At 42.9% G+C, this 17,602-nt stretch overlaps 1 protein-coding gene and 2 non-coding genes across 3 annotated transcripts in view; 1 reads left to right on the forward strand and 2 right to left on the reverse strand.

The window, feature by feature from the left end:
• The window catches only part of cntrl (centriolin), a 51,425-nt gene continuing 33,823 nt past the window's right edge, over window positions 1-17,602 (forward strand). Inside the window, exons 1-11 of the mRNA XM_039803123.1 lie at window positions 1-246; window positions 907-985; window positions 1,067-1,173; window positions 1,670-1,800; window positions 2,438-2,579; window positions 3,479-3,665; window positions 3,749-3,942; window positions 6,000-6,119; window positions 6,347-6,542; window positions 7,449-7,534; window positions 8,896-9,072. Coding sequence (XP_039659057.1) covers window positions 931-985; window positions 1,067-1,173; window positions 1,670-1,800; window positions 2,438-2,579; window positions 3,479-3,665; window positions 3,749-3,942; window positions 6,000-6,119; window positions 6,347-6,542; window positions 7,449-7,534; window positions 8,896-9,072 — 1,395 coding nt within the window. The 5' untranslated portion in view covers window positions 1-246; window positions 907-930. The remainder of the gene's footprint in view (window positions 247-906; window positions 986-1,066; window positions 1,174-1,669; window positions 1,801-2,437; window positions 2,580-3,478; window positions 3,666-3,748; window positions 3,943-5,999; window positions 6,120-6,346; window positions 6,543-7,448; window positions 7,535-8,895; window positions 9,073-17,602) is intronic.
• Window positions 10,603-10,675, reverse strand: trnaa-agc. Its single transcript has one exon. It is a non-coding gene; the product is annotated as a tRNA-Ala (tRNA).
• trnaa-agc lies at window positions 16,124-16,196 on the reverse strand. The gene has a single exon. It is a non-coding gene; the product is annotated as a tRNA-Ala (tRNA).

Here is a 17,602-nt window from a genome sequence, read left to right on the forward strand (position 1 = left end):
ATAATGAGACCCTGAATGCGGCATCCACCTGCAGCTCGAGCTCACAGTAAAGGGCTCTAAGGATTTTTAATAAAAACTTTTTTTTCTGTTTCTGCTATGAAACACACTCACGTCGTGTTTTTAAATCGAGCAAATGTTTTCCTCCAAGTCGTCGACATAAACTAACGTTATTTCAACCTGTTTGTATCAGCGGGTTCCCATGGAGACCGAGGATTAACTAACCTAACCTGGCTAACGCTAGCAAAGGTAGAGTTACCAATAACCGTCCGGCTAACCAGGCTAAAGATAATTGATAACTTAACAAACTAGCTAGCTAGCTAGTTCAGTCAGTCTGTGTAACATCCCAGTCTGCCGAGTACGATGTTTTACTGGTTATGTGTTTTAGTTGACTCTAGCCGGTTAACGTTAGCTAACTCCTTAAAAACTAGCTAGTTTAGTGTTGAGGAGTAGGTACCTAGCTAGCTAGTGAACTGACTTACATGTAATTAAACCAACGTTAGTGTAACGTTATCTTTCTGGTTAGCTAGCTAACCTAGTTAGTTAGCTAGTAACTAAATTTTTCGTTATATTTAAATAGTATTTAAATTACTTTTTGCCATTTTTTCGTGTAGTTAACTAACGTTACTAAAACTACAAACGATTTTGGGCCATAAAAGGAAAGAATGAAAAAGGGAAAGAAACTTTTTAGAATGTTTATTTCATGGATACATGTGTTGTCTGTATTTATTAACAAGTATTTATTTAACTATGTCTTATGTATTTAAATAATACCCAACACTTATATTACTTACAATTGGGATTAGGTTATGGTTAAGGTAGGGTTGTTTGACTGTCTTCCTACCAGTCTCACCATCCTCTCTTTAAATACAGCATCACAATATTTTCTAACGTCTTGTCTGTCCTCAGCCTTTCCAGCTCTCTGGTCCACAGATGGAGGAGCAGACGGAGACAGGAGGAGGAGCACACTCCCAGGGGAAGAGAGGAGGTAGAGGAGAAAACCTGGACTCAAAGCTTTAATAGCATATAATGGCACAGCTTTTAATAACTCATCTTCCTCTCCTCTTAGGTATCAGGTATATGACAGAGGCATTGTTGTTAAAGCGGACTGGCTGTCAGTCTCTGGCAATGGTTCGTTCCCTAAATCTGTCATCAAATGGAGACAAACGCATCAAGGTCAGAACAAACTGATACTGCAAGTATTACAGTCGATACCACTGGTATTACTGTTGACATTGCTAGTGCTGCGACTGCCAATACTCATGGTGGAATAAGACTTAGTACATCAACTCAGATACTGTACTTAAGTACAAATTTAAGATACTTTACTTGATATTTCCCTTTTCTGCTACTTTCTACTTCTGCTCCACTACATCTTAGAGGTAAATATTGTACTTTGTACTGCACTACATTTGTCTGACAGCTTTAGTTACTTTTCAGATGGCAGTTTTTCCTCCCCTTCCAGTCCAGTGAAAAGCATGTATCTCCAGATGTGTTGATTTTGAATGTTTGTGATAAAGTGTTCCTTTATGTGTTATGGTAGATGCATATTAATTAAACTCTTTAAAAAGCCTCTTGGATCAGCTGGAAAATGCATTTTCTGAATTCTTCTTCCACCACTGCTGTTATTACTTTTGCTGGAGTTGAGGTTTTATCAGTTTGTGTGTTTCAGTTCATAGAGAACCTACATGGCTGTCAGCGTCTGCAGGTTTTAAACTTGAACCACAACTTGATCCAAAGCATGGAGAGACTGAATGCTCTGACACAGCTGAGAGAGCTGCAGCTGGCTCACAACAACATTGAGTGAGACTCACGCACGCACGTATACACACACACACACACACACACACACACACACACACACACACACACACATACAGTATTGAGAATAGTTTCACAGTAACTAGAATTCACAAACATCCTTTCATTTAATTTGATTACAATTATGTTCATGATTGTGTTATTTTATCACTGGTCATCTTACAGTATACAGTGTACATATTACAGTAATATATCGTAACGTTTTGTGTTATTTGTTTTATAGTCTCGCATTGCCAGACCTTCCTCCACAGTGGTGCGGAGGAAGGTCTGGCTAGTCCACACAATTTTCCAGTATAGGAGAAAAACGTGCTGTGGCTTTTTTTTTCTTCATCTTGGGCGCCGAATGCAATAACGGTGCCTCTGCAAAATAGCCTCGGGAATGAACTTGTTTTAGTGGAACGTTTGTACCTTCATAAATTGTTTTAGTCAACAACCAGATAAAGCAAACAGCCCTGTTGTCCCTCTGCAACACAAAATAAACACATTGCTTTGTGCACATTTCTGCACAAACTATGCAACAACACAGTGTAACACACTACTATACAGTAAAGTTGTGTGTGTGTGTGTGTGTGTGTGTGTGTGTGTGTGTGTGTGTGTGTGTGTGTGTGTGTGTTTTTAGGCGGATTGAAGGACTGGAGCTTATGTCCAGTCTGCAGCATCTGAACTTGTCCCACAACAGGATCAACCACATTCCTGTGTGGCTGCCGAAGAAACTGCACTCACTACACACACTCCACCTGCAACACAACCTCATCACATCCGTGAGTACAGGTCAACTGTGTGTGTGTGTGTGTGTGTGTGTGTGTGTGTGTGTGTGTGTGTGTGTGTGTGTGTGTGTGTGTGTGTGTGTGTGTGTGGATGAAAGATTGCGTTCAGAGCTAAATAAATGGTAGTTATTTTTTCAAACGGAGTAGGACTGCAATTTACCTGTCTGATCACAGCAGATGACTGATGGAGCTAATAGTCTCAACTTTTCCATCTTGTTTTTTCTGACCTGACTGTTATATGCTGCTCTGTTCATTTATTGTAAACTGAATGTATCATCTTACCGATAACTATTAACGTGTTTTTTTTAACTCTTCCCTACTTTCTGTACTGAAACTTCTGCACAATAAATTCCTTCAGGATGAATAAAGTTCTGTTTTAATTTATAATGTGATGAATAAGACAGATCTGGAAACCCTGCACGTTTGGGTATCACTGTAGTTACCAGATGACAAATTTAAACACCCCAATCATTAAATATGTGACCTTATTTGTGGTAAGTAGCCTTATTGCTCATTTTCCCTAAAGTTTAATAAGACTAATATTATATTTCATAAATATGTAATAATTTATTCTGATGTTAGCGGCATACTTTAGGCAAGACGAGGCACCTCTCCCTAAAAAACAACTGCGAGAAACCCTGTAGTATCTCTTGATTATTTCTTTCAGACAACAGTGAAACATGAAACAAAGTCTAACATTTTCGAATGTCTTTTTCTGTCCGACCAACAGTCCGAAACCACCCCAAAGATTAATTGAAGATAAATTTACTGAGATATAAAATAGAGAAACAGACAATTTTAGACTAGTTGATAACATTGTTTGTTAAATGACTTAAACTTTTTATTGATTATCAGAAAAAATGGTTTCAGTTATCTGTATCTTGTCTTATCAGCTGTACGAAGTATCCAGACTGCGATCTCTGAGCAGCCTATCAGAGCTGTCGGTATCAGGAAACCCCGCCTCCTCGCTGCCACACTCCCGCTTCTTTCTGCTCTACCACGTCAGGACTCTGGACAGGCTGGACGACCTGCCAGTCACCCATGATGAGAGAAGAGACGCCCACCAACGCTTTAGTGCCGGTACATCATTTATTATCATACAAATATGCAAAAAAAACTTAAAATATCTGATGACTGTTTTTCTTGTTGTTGTTTGTGATCAGAGGAGCTGGAGCGTCTGCAGCGGGAGGTGGACAGCAGCCAATCAGAGCTGAGCAGGCTGCAGAGGGAGCAGCTGGCTGCAGTGACTCGAATCCACCAGCAGGAGGAGACAAACCAAACACTGACTGCTCACACAGAAACACAACGACACACACACACACTGCGGGAGCAGGAGCTGCACACCAAGAGTCAGCTGGTAGGACACACACACACACACACACACACACACACACACACACACACACACACACATTAGGGCTGTCAAAACTGGCCAAAAATGACGTTTGAATATTCGTTCTAAAAACACAGGTTTGAATATATTCAAATATCTATTTTGCGCATTATGTCCATAAGACGGCAAACCAACACCACGGAGACAAAACTACTTGTGTAGGTATATTTATATGAACATAAGGATGTATTTTAAAATATATACATACGTAACGTTAGTCCTTTCTCCCTCTGTCTCTGGAGTGTGCAGGAAGTAGACGTGACGCAGATTACTCAGCAGTCACGGAGCCGTTCGTAATATGGTCATAATCAACCGAGTCTCTTGCCCTTCCATTAATATGTCCACCGAGTTTGGTGTCGGCTCTTACCGACAGATTTCTCATTGTCTCTGCAGTTAAAGATATTATCGTCTTTGTGCCGTCTTCCTTGCCCTCGCTGTTTGTATACGGTACCAGCAGCCGCATGATAGAACGTCATCAACACGCCCACTTGCTCGCTGTGAATTCTCTTACCTCGTCCCAACAAGCTGGGCTTAATCAGACATGAAGCTGAACGTTTAGGCAGCAGCAGCCAAGGCCCATGAACGATTGTGCGAGGCAGATGGCAGAGGCGGTATTGCCGTTTTCTCTCTCTCTCTCCTTGAATATACATTTTCATATTCGAGTGTCTGTTACTTTTTACTATTCAAATATATATTCAAATTTTTTATATTCGTTGACAGCCCTAACACACACACACACACACACACACACACACACACACACATATATCTACTGTATATATTTCCAGCAGTGGGACAGACTGAATTCCTGAGAGAAATGGTGTTTGACCTCTGACCTCTAAAGTCCTCCTGCCTGTCTCTCTTCTTCTTATCTGTCGTTTCCTGCAGCTGTTCTACAGAGCTGTCCTGTTTTCTTCTTCTTCTCCTTCAGTCGTTTCCTCTCTGCTGAAGGTAGAGTGAAAAACAACTGTTCACTGTAGGAGGGACATCACGCACTTATATTTACCACAAATGACTGATTAATGGCGCTTAAAAGAAAAAATGCCTCACAGATATCTGATGTTCCGGCCTCCACACATACTCCAGGTGGCGCGGTGTCAGACGGGGAGAATCATTATGCTTTTTCCTTTTTTATGAAATAGAGATGTGGTTTTACACCGATACATGAATTCACATTGTTGGCTTGTGTCTACCAGAAGGTTAAAAAAGAGTGGGGAGTCAGCAGTCAATGATCGTATAAAACAGAGCAGTCAATAAAATAGTTAAAAAAAAATTTTTTAATTGTGAATCACTGCAACCACGACAGGTCCTTGAGCATATAGCATTAAATGTGCACCAAAAGTATTAGGCTGATGGGTCCAGAAGTATGCAAAATTAGCAGACAGACAGATACACACACACACACACACACACACACACACACATACACACACACGTAAGACCGAAAGCATGATCCCCTCTAGGCTTACACCTGGTGGAGATAATAACTGTACTTGTCCTGTTTCTGCTTCTTCTTCTTCACCTGTCTTGTACATCTAGCCCCACCCTCCTCTCTCTCTGCTGGGCGTGGTCTATCAGGTGACATCACATTAACATTCAATCTGTCATCATCCCTAGCTCCCTCAGACTCCTGCTGTGTGACCCCAGGTAGCTTCACATTGAGCAGTGTGTGTGTGTGTGTGTGTGTGTGTGTGTGTGTGTGTGTGTGTGTGTGTGTGTGTGTGTGTGTGTGTGTGTGTGTGTGTGTGTGTGAAATTGTCAGCCATATTTAGTGTGTTTTGACCTGCAGTGTTGAGCATGTTATATCTCCTGTAAATGATCAATTCTAAAAACGTGCTCACTATTAAAGTGAATGTTCTTAGACATTGAATATGACCTAGAAACAGACTGCACTTTTTACTCTCTCATTTGACTGATTTTGAATCAGTTTCGGTTTGCTGTGTGTGTAAAAACTGCTGTTAAAACAAACCCAAGACCTTCCGTAGCTTCTTTTACAATAAAACTTTTCTGTGTGTCTTCAGTTGGAAAAGACGACAGCTGAGCTGACCAGAGCCTTACACAGACTGTATGAGCTGGAGCAGGAGTTGACTTTCTACAAGATAGATGCCAAACTTAACCCTTTGCCCCCCTGCAGCGTACAGGTAACAATAACACATATTTCAGACTGTATATCTGGTCCAATACTGGATTTATGAGTTGATTCAGCTCAGATAACAATATATTGGATGAGCTTTATTTTTATTATATAAATGTACAACTTATAAATGCATAATTTATTTAGATTTTTTTTTATCAGGATATCCAGTCTGAATGGGGTTATACTTTATACGAACATTTGTCAGAGTGTTTCCCTCACCTGTGTCATCAGGATGTAGTCATTGTGGACTCTGTGGCTGAGAGTCCATACATCGGCAAGGCTCGACACATCAGGAACACCATCACCTCCACTCCCCGAAACTCCTCCTCATCCCCCTCCCTGCAGACACAAGAGGGTTCAGACCTTCACACTGACATGGGAACGTCACACCCCTTTCTGGAGGACTGCAAAACAGAGCAGAGTAAATGTAAGGACAGAAAGATTTCTGCTTTAAAGACTTATTTGGTCTTCTGTGGTGAGAGAAAAATTGTCTGCAGAACAGCCATACCTCAGGTGAGTTTGGTTGGTGCTCTGGGTGTGGCGGAGACACGCTGTTGAGTCTTAAAATACAGTGAGTGGTGAGCATCTTTGCATTTTAAAGGGGAATTAGCTCAAATGGTAGAGCGCTTGCTTAGCATGCGAGAGGTAGCGGGATCGATGCCCGCATTCTCCAAAGTAATTATTTTTTTCTCTGTGTTTGTGGTCGGAGGCAAATATGGTTGAATTTAAGAACACATTACTGTTTCCACCTGGTATTAAAATCCGATCCGAGTGATCGGATCAGAAGTAGATACGGGGCTTTACCAGCAGTAACTTAACACAACTCTTCCAAGGGAACATAAAAGTGAAGTAAAGCAGGCGGGCTCCGTAGCACACAGACACAGATGATAATGGATAAAAAATACAATATGTAAAACATATTCTACTGTACAAAGAGATTTGCTATAATCTAGAAAGTCCTCTTTTTTGACAAGTAGTTATGAAAGAATATAGCAACTTGACAAGGAAGGTTTTTGAACCCACACGTGCAGAACACTATGCATTAGCAGTCCATTGCCTTAACCACCCCGCCACCTCATCAGCTGTTTCTGGTATGAAATTGTATGATGTGTACAGAACAGCTGGGAGTAATCCCAGAGCCCCTCCCAGAATGGCACCAGAATATTTGGTGTCATAGCTTTTCAGACTGTAAACTCAGTGTCTTTATCAACATTCTAAATGTTGTTTTATTGTGTGTGTGTGTGTGTGTGTGTGTGTGTGTGTGTGTGTGTGTGTGTGTGTGTGTGTGTGTGTGTGTGTGTGTGTGTGTGTGTGTGTGTGTGTGTGCGTGAAGCTGAAGTTGACCTGCAGTTGACCCATCAGACAGAGCTGCAGACAGTAGCTGAACACAGAGTGCCCGAGGAAACCAAATCACGACAGGTAGTTTTGAGTTTTTAGTTTCCTTTACCTGATGGATAATTTTAGTCAGGCTTAAAGCTGGGATAAAGCATGACATACAATGTCCCTCCCTTCTCGCTTTCCCTACTATCGGGGCTAAGTGAGGACGGGATTTGGGTTGCCTTAAAGAAAATACAAACAAGCCGAAGCGTTTTTTTCCCCTATCCCAAAATAGATAGGTGGTGTATATGCTCCATCGCTGACACAGCGCTGTGGAAAGAGGTCTGGCAATGCAAGACTAGTAATAATTGTTATATTTACATCTTTTCATCAAAGAGCTCTATGCTGCTGTCTTAGGCCCTGTATACACGATGACGCTCGCGGGTGAAAACGAAAAAATATTTTATCGGATGTGCCTTTTGTTTATATGGCGACGGCGTTTTTGGGGCTTAAAAACGCAAAAAGGTTAAACCAACCTCCAGAGTGGAAATCTTAAAAAGGCTAAACGCAAAAGTCTGAAGACAAAAAGGCGTCCAGGTAGTCTGTTGTTACGGAGTAGGCTACAGAAATTATAGGCTCCTGTTATCTAAAAGATTTTCAATGTAATGGCTCAATATTTAAATGATTTCAACATGTGGATAAGGTTGTTATAGTTTGATGACCACATGGCTATTCATTTGAGCCAGAGTAAGCTACAACATTGTGGATGAAGAGAAAGACAGAGAGCAAGTGGCAGTGGCCAGTAGGCAGAGGAGGGTCTGTTTCAGCCTCCTCTGCCCGCTGCCTCTCGCTCTCCAGCAGGGCTCGAGGCTCAGGGTATTGGTAGTGCTCCCGTGGGTGATGTGCTGTGGCTTATCACGGTCGACTGTGCTGGTCATCGTCAGACAAACATGCAACTCCACCTCCTCGTCTTTGCAGACAAGCTTTTGTTGTTGGCTTTGACATGTTTTGGTTTCGCACTACTAAGGAGAGAAGTAGAAGGAAGGTTCTACGCAGGCAAGCGGACTTGGTGGTGTTGTGTGGCAATGCCACCTGGCATGCATACTACATCGAATTTCACACACTTTTGCATCACCATATGCACACAGATTTCCCATCCAAAACTCTCATCTAAACACGGAATAAAAAGTGAGACCGCAACACCACTTTTGTGTTTTCTCTTCAGATCGTTTCCGTCTAAACATAGCCTTATTTTTGACTGCCATGTTTTTAAGACAATATTAACTGTAAATTACAATATACAAAAGAATAAAGGTTCTCTGTGGAATTAATCTAAATCTAAACTGAACTTTTTAGTTTACATTCAAACTTCACAGGGAACATTTTAATTATCTTTCACCTGAAAAACATAGTTTCGATGCTATTTTCAGCGGTGTCTTAATTGACGTTTTTATCAAATTCAGCAGGAGGTGCTGTGTTGTCTCTTCAGTAAACTGTCTGTCCTGGAACAGCTGAGAGACGAAGCTGACGAGACAAAAAGACAGATGGACAGACAGACAGATGAGAGCAGGAAGACAGAGAGAGAGACAGAAGAGCTGGAGACACAACTACTGACACTGGACGCCACAGACCCTCAACATGTGAGTGTTATTACAGTGTGTTCATCAGTCTGTCTGCTGAAAACCATTTGTTCTCTGTGCTGCTGACAGTATGCATTGAAGAAGTTTATACAAACTCCTCCTGCTGGTGTTTCCACTGAAAATGTTTTGTCTCCTAAACTTTGTGACATGATACATCAAAATCTGAAGAAGAGCCACATTTTAACACAGCAGGAGGGAATTTATTGGAAGAGTGTTTGCTGTTAATGCAGGGGAACTCAAATGTAGCCTAAATGTACAATGTCGCTGTGATTGGTCCGCTTGGCCGTGGCTAGGCAGCGTCGCATTTCCTTCTACTCATTCCAAGACACTGTCCTGTGACTCCATGACTGTCCCGGGACAGTCAGACACTTTCCTGTACACTGCCCTGTGACTCCAAGACACTGTCCTGTGACTCCATGACTGTCCCGGGACAGTCAGACACTGTCCTATACACTGTCCTGTGACTCCCATGACTCAGACACTGTCCTGTGACTCCATGACTGTCCCGGGACAGTCAGACACTGTCCTGTACACTGTCTTGTGATTCCAAGACACTGTCCTATGACTCCATGACTATCCCATGACAGAGAGAGAGAGTGAGAGAGAGTTTTCCAGTTTCAGTTCCCAAAGTTTTTTGTTCTTATCATGTTCATGTTTCTAAGGATTAAAATGTGTTCTCCAAAACTGTCCAGTTGTCAGTTTTATTTTTTGTTATAGTCTACATATCTCATGGATGGATAGGCCCACAGATAGGCTAGCCTAAACAAATGTTATAGCCTATGACTTAAACAGACTTGGTAAGATGCCTAATTATTTTCAAATTTGCCTATAATAATCATCAAAAAAAATGCTATTATTATTTATTTTTTCAAAGTTGAGCTGGCACAAGGAATTTCATTACTTATAATTCCCTTTATGAGTACATGACAATAAACTACTTGCTCAGTGTCTGACTGTCTCTAGACAGTCATGGAGTCACAGGACAGTGTCTTGGCGTCATGGAGTCACAGGACTGTGTCTGACTGTCCCGGGACAGTCATGGAGTCACAGGACATTGTCTTGGAGTCACAGGACAGTGTACAGGACAGTGTCTGACTGTCTCAGGACAGTCATGGAGTCACAGGACAGTGTCTTGGAGTCACAGGACAGTGTACAGGACAGTGTCTGACTGTCCCAGGACACAGGACAGTGTACAGGACAGTGTCTGACTGTCCCGGGACAGTCATTGAGTCACAGGACAGTGTACAGGACACTACTAACAGGACAGGACAGTTTTTGCTGCCACTTTTTATACTGGAGTTCATTTATACATTTATTTATTTATTTGTTTGTTTCAGAATGTATCTATTTTATTTATTTATGCATTATTTATTTATTAATTCCTGTATTTATGTATAGGATGCTTCCTGTTTGTTGTTGTGGTTAACATTTTAAATCTTGTGATCTGAATCTTTGAGCTCATTGTTTGAATTCTCCAGCCGAACGCAGACTGATCTCAGAAATGGAGAGAGGAAAGGGTTAAAAGAGTTGTGGAGAATGCGGGCATCGATCCCGCTACCTCTCGCATGCTAAGCGAGCGCTCTACCATTTGAGCTAATTCCCCTGTCTTTGTGTTGCACTCCACTGACCATCTCCCCTCTGACCCTCTCCTTCCTTTCTCCTCCCCCCTCCATGCTCATGTGGCTGAAAATAGATTCCTGGTTCTAAAAAACCTCTGCTGCTCTGGCTTCAGGTTCTTTTGTGAATCTTTGTCCATGTTCAGAGAAACTACAGAAACAACAGGTTGTCGCCTCTTTAAGAGCCTCTGACCCCTCCTCTGGGATCCCCCCCTCTGAGGGGCTGGGTCTTCCCAGTTTTAATTCACTCCCATTGGACAGAGGATGACCTGTCACTCTGCAGCTGTGCTCTCTCATTGGCTGGGACAAAGATTTCCTGTTGATTCAAAGCGAGGGGAGAGAGGAGGAGAGGAAGGGAAGTTTGTAACGGAGAGAAGAACAGAGAGATGAAGAAGTAAATGTGTTTTGGAACTGAGAGGAGGAGGTGAGATGTTGTTGTTTACTGTGAACTGATAGAGTTAGAGAAATGGAGGAGGGGGAGGAGGAAGGACATGATGTTACCCAGCAGCCGTGTGTGGTCTCTGGGGACGAGACTGTTAGACTGAACTGATTGTGTGAGTACACAAATACCTCTCTGTGTCTGTATTTTGTTCACACTGGTAAAGTGACCAAACAAAGTATCTTGAAGTACTCAAAGACCTCAGATTAAATCCACTTGTTTTTTCTGATTGTGTTGTTGATGGTCACTGTTGTCCCACAATGCAGTGCAAAGGAAATAGAGAAGCTTCTCCCAGCTGGAGACATGAAAACAAATTGTGGATTTTGGTTAAACAGATCCAGGAACATCTTTAAAAAACTTGTAAATAATGTAGATAGAACATACTGTACTGTATTAGCACGTAGTGTGGAGCTGAGACACATCCTGTGTCTCTGTGTGGACTTTTTAACCATGTTAGCACCATCTGTCTGTGACTACATTTACACTATGTTTTGGTTTAAAAATCTTTTGCTACGTTTATGCCTCATGTCCGCTCTACTCCAGCGTCTCTGAGTCCCCAAAAAGGAGACATTTGGAAACACTGGTGCCCCAGTTAGGTAGACAAGGCTTACATAGTTTCAGTAACAGTTCCACCTTATTGTTGCTCTTACTTTTCGCCATTTAAATTCTTTTAATGTGTTCAATGCTTTGGTGTATGTCCCATAGACAGTATATAAACTGGACCAACAGATCCCGTTGCTCTGGATCGAGATCAGTGAAGTCTATTAGAAGCACTTTTCCGGTGATGGCTCAGCGTTACTGCGCAGCCTCCAACTGAGAGAGACGACGTAGATGTGATGTGAGCAACCTGTCTGAAAGTTGTAAGTCTTCTGGTAGCTGTGCCAAGAGAAATCTCAATCATTCCGAATCTTACAGTGACGGAGAGTGTAGGTATATGTAAGGAGATAACATGGGCACAGGCTAATTATTGTTAACTAAAATGCTAGTTAACATTAATAATTAAACTTTAACAGCTAATGTAAGTTGAAACTGCCTGCGAGCTTCTCCTGTACTGTATGGTAATTCCTCTACTATGCGACAGTACGTTGCGTGGTTATGACACAATCGTTAGCCTATTTTTACAAAAACGTCTGCTACGGAGCCATAACGATACAAGGTAATGGAACCTTTTATACATTGTCGTGTTTCTTTAGACATAAACAATGGACAAATAGAGTATTTAAATGCTTCAGATGTAAAGTTATTCGCTGTCAAAGTGACGTCAAAATGAATGGCAATCAATGGAATGCTAACCATTGAGTTTTTGTGAGTGCTTGTTAGCATCAGTATGGCGCCATAGGACCTAAGGGTTGTTGACAGACGCTTAAGGCCTTTTTACAGTTGTGCGTCGGCTCCACGCAGAGCTCTCGCCGTAGCCTTAAAAAGTGGCCTGATGTTTATACTTGTGCGCTGGTGTGTGCGTCGAGCCGCATGTGTGTGTGTGTGTGTGTGTGTGAAGTGTGTGGTAGAGAGAAGTGAGAGAGTGCCGGCGATTACCTTCGGAGCGCGGAGTCATAGTGAGACAAACAAAGTGTCTCCTCTGTGCTTTCTGACCACAGTGGGAAATCTGTAGCAGGAAAAGTTAACCCTCTCCTTGATTTCATGTTGTTTATGGAGAAGGAGAACCAGGAAATGAGTCGGGAGAAATGCAACGCTACCAAGCCACGGCCGAGCTACGTGCGTCGCCGCGACGTGTAGTTACATTTTTCGAGAGGTGCACGTCAGGCTACGGCGCGGGTCGGGCGTAAGGCGCGAAGGGTCTGCGTCTACGCGGACCCCGCCATCCGTAAACGCCACAACTATAAAAAGGCCTTTAGCCCCTTGGTATGACCAAGCAGCTACTTCTGGCCCTGAAAAATTAAGCCAATGTGGAAGTGCCTTAAACCTGCATTCTTTCTAATGGCCAGCAGGGGACGATGGGAAAGGAAGTTTAAGCTAATTACATGTGTCTGATCCAGAACAGGTGAGCAGAGCGTGAACGAGCGGGAAGGGCAAGCGAGAAGATTTTGGATGGAGCCCAGAGCGGGTGTTTATAAAAATTTGGAGCGTCACCTAATCTTTGCCTTATCTTCCTTAGGTTTAGTACTGCTCACACCATGAGTTCTAAGCATGCCCAATCCCGACTCAGCCAAAATTTATCTGTGTATTGCGCACGGCACACACAAAAATTGGCTATTAAGGCAAGCTCGACAATGGAGAGAAGTCTTGGATGCCCGGCTAGGTTTTAGCTAAAATAAAAATAAAACACAACACCGCTTTTTTTCTTTTTTGGAGAGAGTGGTGAGCAATTTCAGTAAAGTGGGGTGAAATCTGAGTTGAGTGCAGAGCAATATTGTTGTTACTTGAAAGGAATTTTGGAAACGATACCACACTGATAGTGGAAGCGGAGAAGAATGCCGTGTAAACTATGCAGCCAATGGCAGGCTTATACCCACAGTCTACCTCCGATGAGTAAAGTGGGATTTATGCTTCTGTGAAGGCTCCACGCAGAGCTTTCGCTGTAGCCTACGTAAGTGGCCTGAAGATTATACTTGTGCGTTGGTGTGCGTGTTGATCTCTTTAAAGCTACATTGTGTAAGAATTACTCCCATCTAGCGTTGAGATCATATTTCGCAATCAACTCTCTTTCGCCACGCAGTATTGCAGCTACGGTAGCCTTCACGCTTCAAAAAGTGAAGGTGTACAAAAGGCCGTCTATCAGCCGTTATTGTTGGAGTTCATACGTTCTCTTAATACATCCATGAGTTCATGTCGGACAGTGGCGCGGACACCACCAGCGGGCACGCGCGCCACCCGACGGAAAGGAGAGAGAAAGAAAAGGAGACTGCAGCGGTCCGGAGGATAATTAACTAGTTGGGATTTGGTGTGTGCCTCCGAAGCAGCTCCAATGTTCACTCTTTTTTCGGTCTCTTGCTCTTTTCAATATTCGTTTCTTTTTCTGGGCGAAGAAGAAGACTCCTGTTCCTGAAATTTGGATTTTGAATACGTGTGGTCCTCCATGTGTCCTTCTTCAACTTGCCGGGGCCGGGAAGCGACAATACCCTTTAGCAGCAGCTGTGAGTCGTAAACGCAAAAGGCGGAGCAGTATATCCTGTATGTCCCTTACCGGCTAACGTATTTCAAGATGGTGCATCATTATGGAGCATCTACCCCAGTTCATGCAAGTGCAAATGTAAAATTCCAAGCTAATAGGAATAATTAAAATTGATGGTGGTGGTCAATATTTATGAAAAAGGACAAGTTTGTGAAGGGCAATACAGATTTTGATAATGAACAGCTACAAACGTTACACACTGGGGCTTTAAGAGAATAGCAGGGCCGGCATGTGTGTACATGTGGGGAGTGTGTGGTAGAGCCATAGACTGGGTAGAGCGAGTGAGAGAGTGACAGTGATATGCTTCAGAGTGAGTACCGACTCTAGGGGCATAGTGCGAGAAACTGTGTCTACCCTGGGCTTTTTGATCATGGTCGGAAAAGTGAACCCTCTCCTTGATCACATTTTATGAAGAAGGAGAACCCGGAAATGAGTAGGGGAAAATGCAACGCTACCAAGCCACTGCCAAGCAGACCAATCACAGTTGTAGCGGTCTCCATTGCCGCAACGTGTAGTTAAATTTTTTGATAGGTGCCTTTCAGGCTAAGGCGTAGGGTCTGGCGTAGGGTCTGTAACTCCACGTACCTACAGTACGTATGTACCCACTGTGTCAATTTAACGCAGAAGCATAAATTGGCCTTTAGGCTACTGAAGCACATGTAAGGAGAGTGGTGAGAGGGAGGGGAGTGAACTTTGGAGTGGAGACAGAAGGCAGAAGTAGGTCAGAGGCTTATTTTTGCTTTACATGTATGACAGGGGCATTAGCTCAAATGGTAGAGTGCTAGTTTAGCATGCGAGAGGTAGCGAGATCAATGCCCGCGTTCTTCGCAACAGTTTTGACCCTTTCTTCTCTCCACCTTCTGAGAGCAGAGACTCAAACATTGTTTGAAATCCCCAGCCATTGTAGCTATTTTGGCTCCTCTTTGATCCTCTAGCAGTACTGTCAATCCATTCATATTAAATGTTCGCATAAACCACATAACTAGTGTAACTTTAAATGGGAACTTCTGTATTCTTCAACCTGGACCCTATTTTCCCGTGTTTTACTAATGGGAACAACAATGTTTTATTGTATTAAAGGAGAAGGCTGCAAAATGCGGCCACAAAAGTGGCTACAATGTAAACCTACGGGCAATTACGAACTGTCAATTTACAAGTCAAGCCATGGCTAGGCAGCGTCGCATTTTCTCCTACTCATTTCCGGGTTCTATTTCTCCATAAACAACATGAAATCAAGGAGAGGATTAACTTTTCCTCCTACATCTTTCCGACCGTGGTCAGAAAGCACAGGGGAGACACTATGTTTCCATCTCCACCGCCGAAGTTGGTACTTGCTCCGGACCTAATCCCCGTCACTCTCTCACTCGCTTTACCCCACGCACACACACATACCGGCTCTGCTATTCTCTTAAAGAAAGTATAAATCCCTGCAACGGCGTAGGCCACTCACATAGGCTCTGCGTAAAGCCTACATACTACTATATACCAGCCTTAATCTATACAAATACATTATATTTCATAAGATGATCATAGGTTTTATATGTAAAATGTGAATCTGAGTCGCAGAAAAGAAAAATACTCAAGTGAAGTTAATGTAGCTTTCAATCACTGGAAAGGATGCATTTAGTTTTATACTGGAGATCATTTATACATTTATTCATTTGTTTCAGCATTTATCTGTTATTTTATTTATGCATTTATTTATCCATTAATTCCTGTATTTATGTATAGGATGCTTCCTGTTTGTTGTTGTGGTTAACATTTTAAATCTTGTGATCTGAATCTTTGAGCTCATTGTTTGAATTCTCCAGCCGAACGCAGACTGATCTCAGAAATGGAGAGAGGAAAGGGTTAAAAGAGTTGTGGAGAATGCGGGCATCGATCCCGCTACCTCTCGCATGCTAAGCGAGCGCTCTACCATTTGAGCTAATTCCCCTGTCTTTGTTTTGTACTCCACTGAACAACTCCCCTCTGACCCTCTCCTTCCTTTCTCCTCCCCCCTCCATGCTCATGTGGCTGAAAATAGATTCCTGGTTCTAAAAAACCTCTGCTGCTCTGGCTTCAGGTTCTTTTGTGAATCTTTGTCCATGTTCAGAGAAACTACAGAAACAACAGGTTGTCGCCTCTTTAAGAGCCTCTGACCCCTCCTCTGGGACCCCCCCCTCTGAGGGGCTGGGCAATTACGAACTGTCAATTTACAAGCCAAGTCAACTTTATTGTCAATAAAGAAATATATACAAATAAAGATAAAAAAAAAGATAAGTAATATATAAAACAAAAAATAATAATAAAAAATATAAATTACTTAATAATAATAAGTAATATGTACAAATAAGATAAAGAAAGATATGTAATAAAAACAATTACAAAAGATGAGTAATATGTACAGTACAGTAATACATTCTAAGTAGTGCAAATGTAAGTCAAAACAAAACTGCATAGAAAACTAAAGATAAAGATTATAAAAGTACGAGTTCCTGAGCGTCTTCTTTTTATAAAGTGGTCGGTGCTCCTCCTGAGGGGAAGGTGGGGGGGAAGTTCAGAGTCCAGAGTTCTTGGGTGCAGAGGGGAGGGAGAGAGGGGAGGGTGTTGAGCTTCCTGACAGCCTGGGGAATGAAGCTGTTTGCCAGTCTGGTGGAACAGGCTTGGATGATCCGGTACCTTCTCCCAGATGGCAGGAGGCTGAAGAGGCTGTGTGACGGGTGGCTGGTCACCCACAATGCTGGTTGCTTTGCAGGTGAGGCGGGTTTGGTAGATGTCCAGGAGTGAAGGGAGTGGGACACCAATGATCTGCCCAGCAACTTTCACTGTGCGCTGCAGGGTCTTACGGTTGGAGGCAGTGCAGCTCCCATACCACACAGTGATGCAGCTGGACAGGATGCTCTCAATGGTGCCCCTGTAGAAGGAACACATGATGGGTGGGGGGGCTCTCGCTCGCTTCAGTTTGCGGAGGAAGCAAAGGCGCTGCTGGGACTTCTTGGCCAGTGATGCAGTGTTTGTTGTCCAGGAGAGGTCCTCACTGATGTGCACCCCCAGGAATTTGGTGTTGCTCACTCTCTCCACAGCAGCACCGTTGATGGTCAGTGGGGGTTTCGGGGTGTGACTTCATTATTATTATATGTCATTACCGCTGCACAACACTATTCCTATCCTCGGTGGATCTGTTACCTTGGAATGCAAACTAATAGGGGTCCAGGGTGGGGGGGAGAGTGGATTTTATGTGAGCCATGACTAACCTTTTACGGCGCTTCATGATATTGGGGGTCAGTGCACTGGGTTGATAGTCATTGAAAGTGGATGGAGAGGGCTTCTTTGGAACAGGTATGATGGTGGTGGCTTTGA

Source organism: Perca fluviatilis, chromosome 6 (genome assembly GCF_010015445.1).
Source record: "Perca fluviatilis chromosome 6, GENO_Pfluv_1.0, whole genome shotgun sequence".
Classification (NCBI taxonomy): Eukaryota; Metazoa; Chordata; class Actinopteri; order Perciformes; family Percidae; genus Perca; species Perca fluviatilis.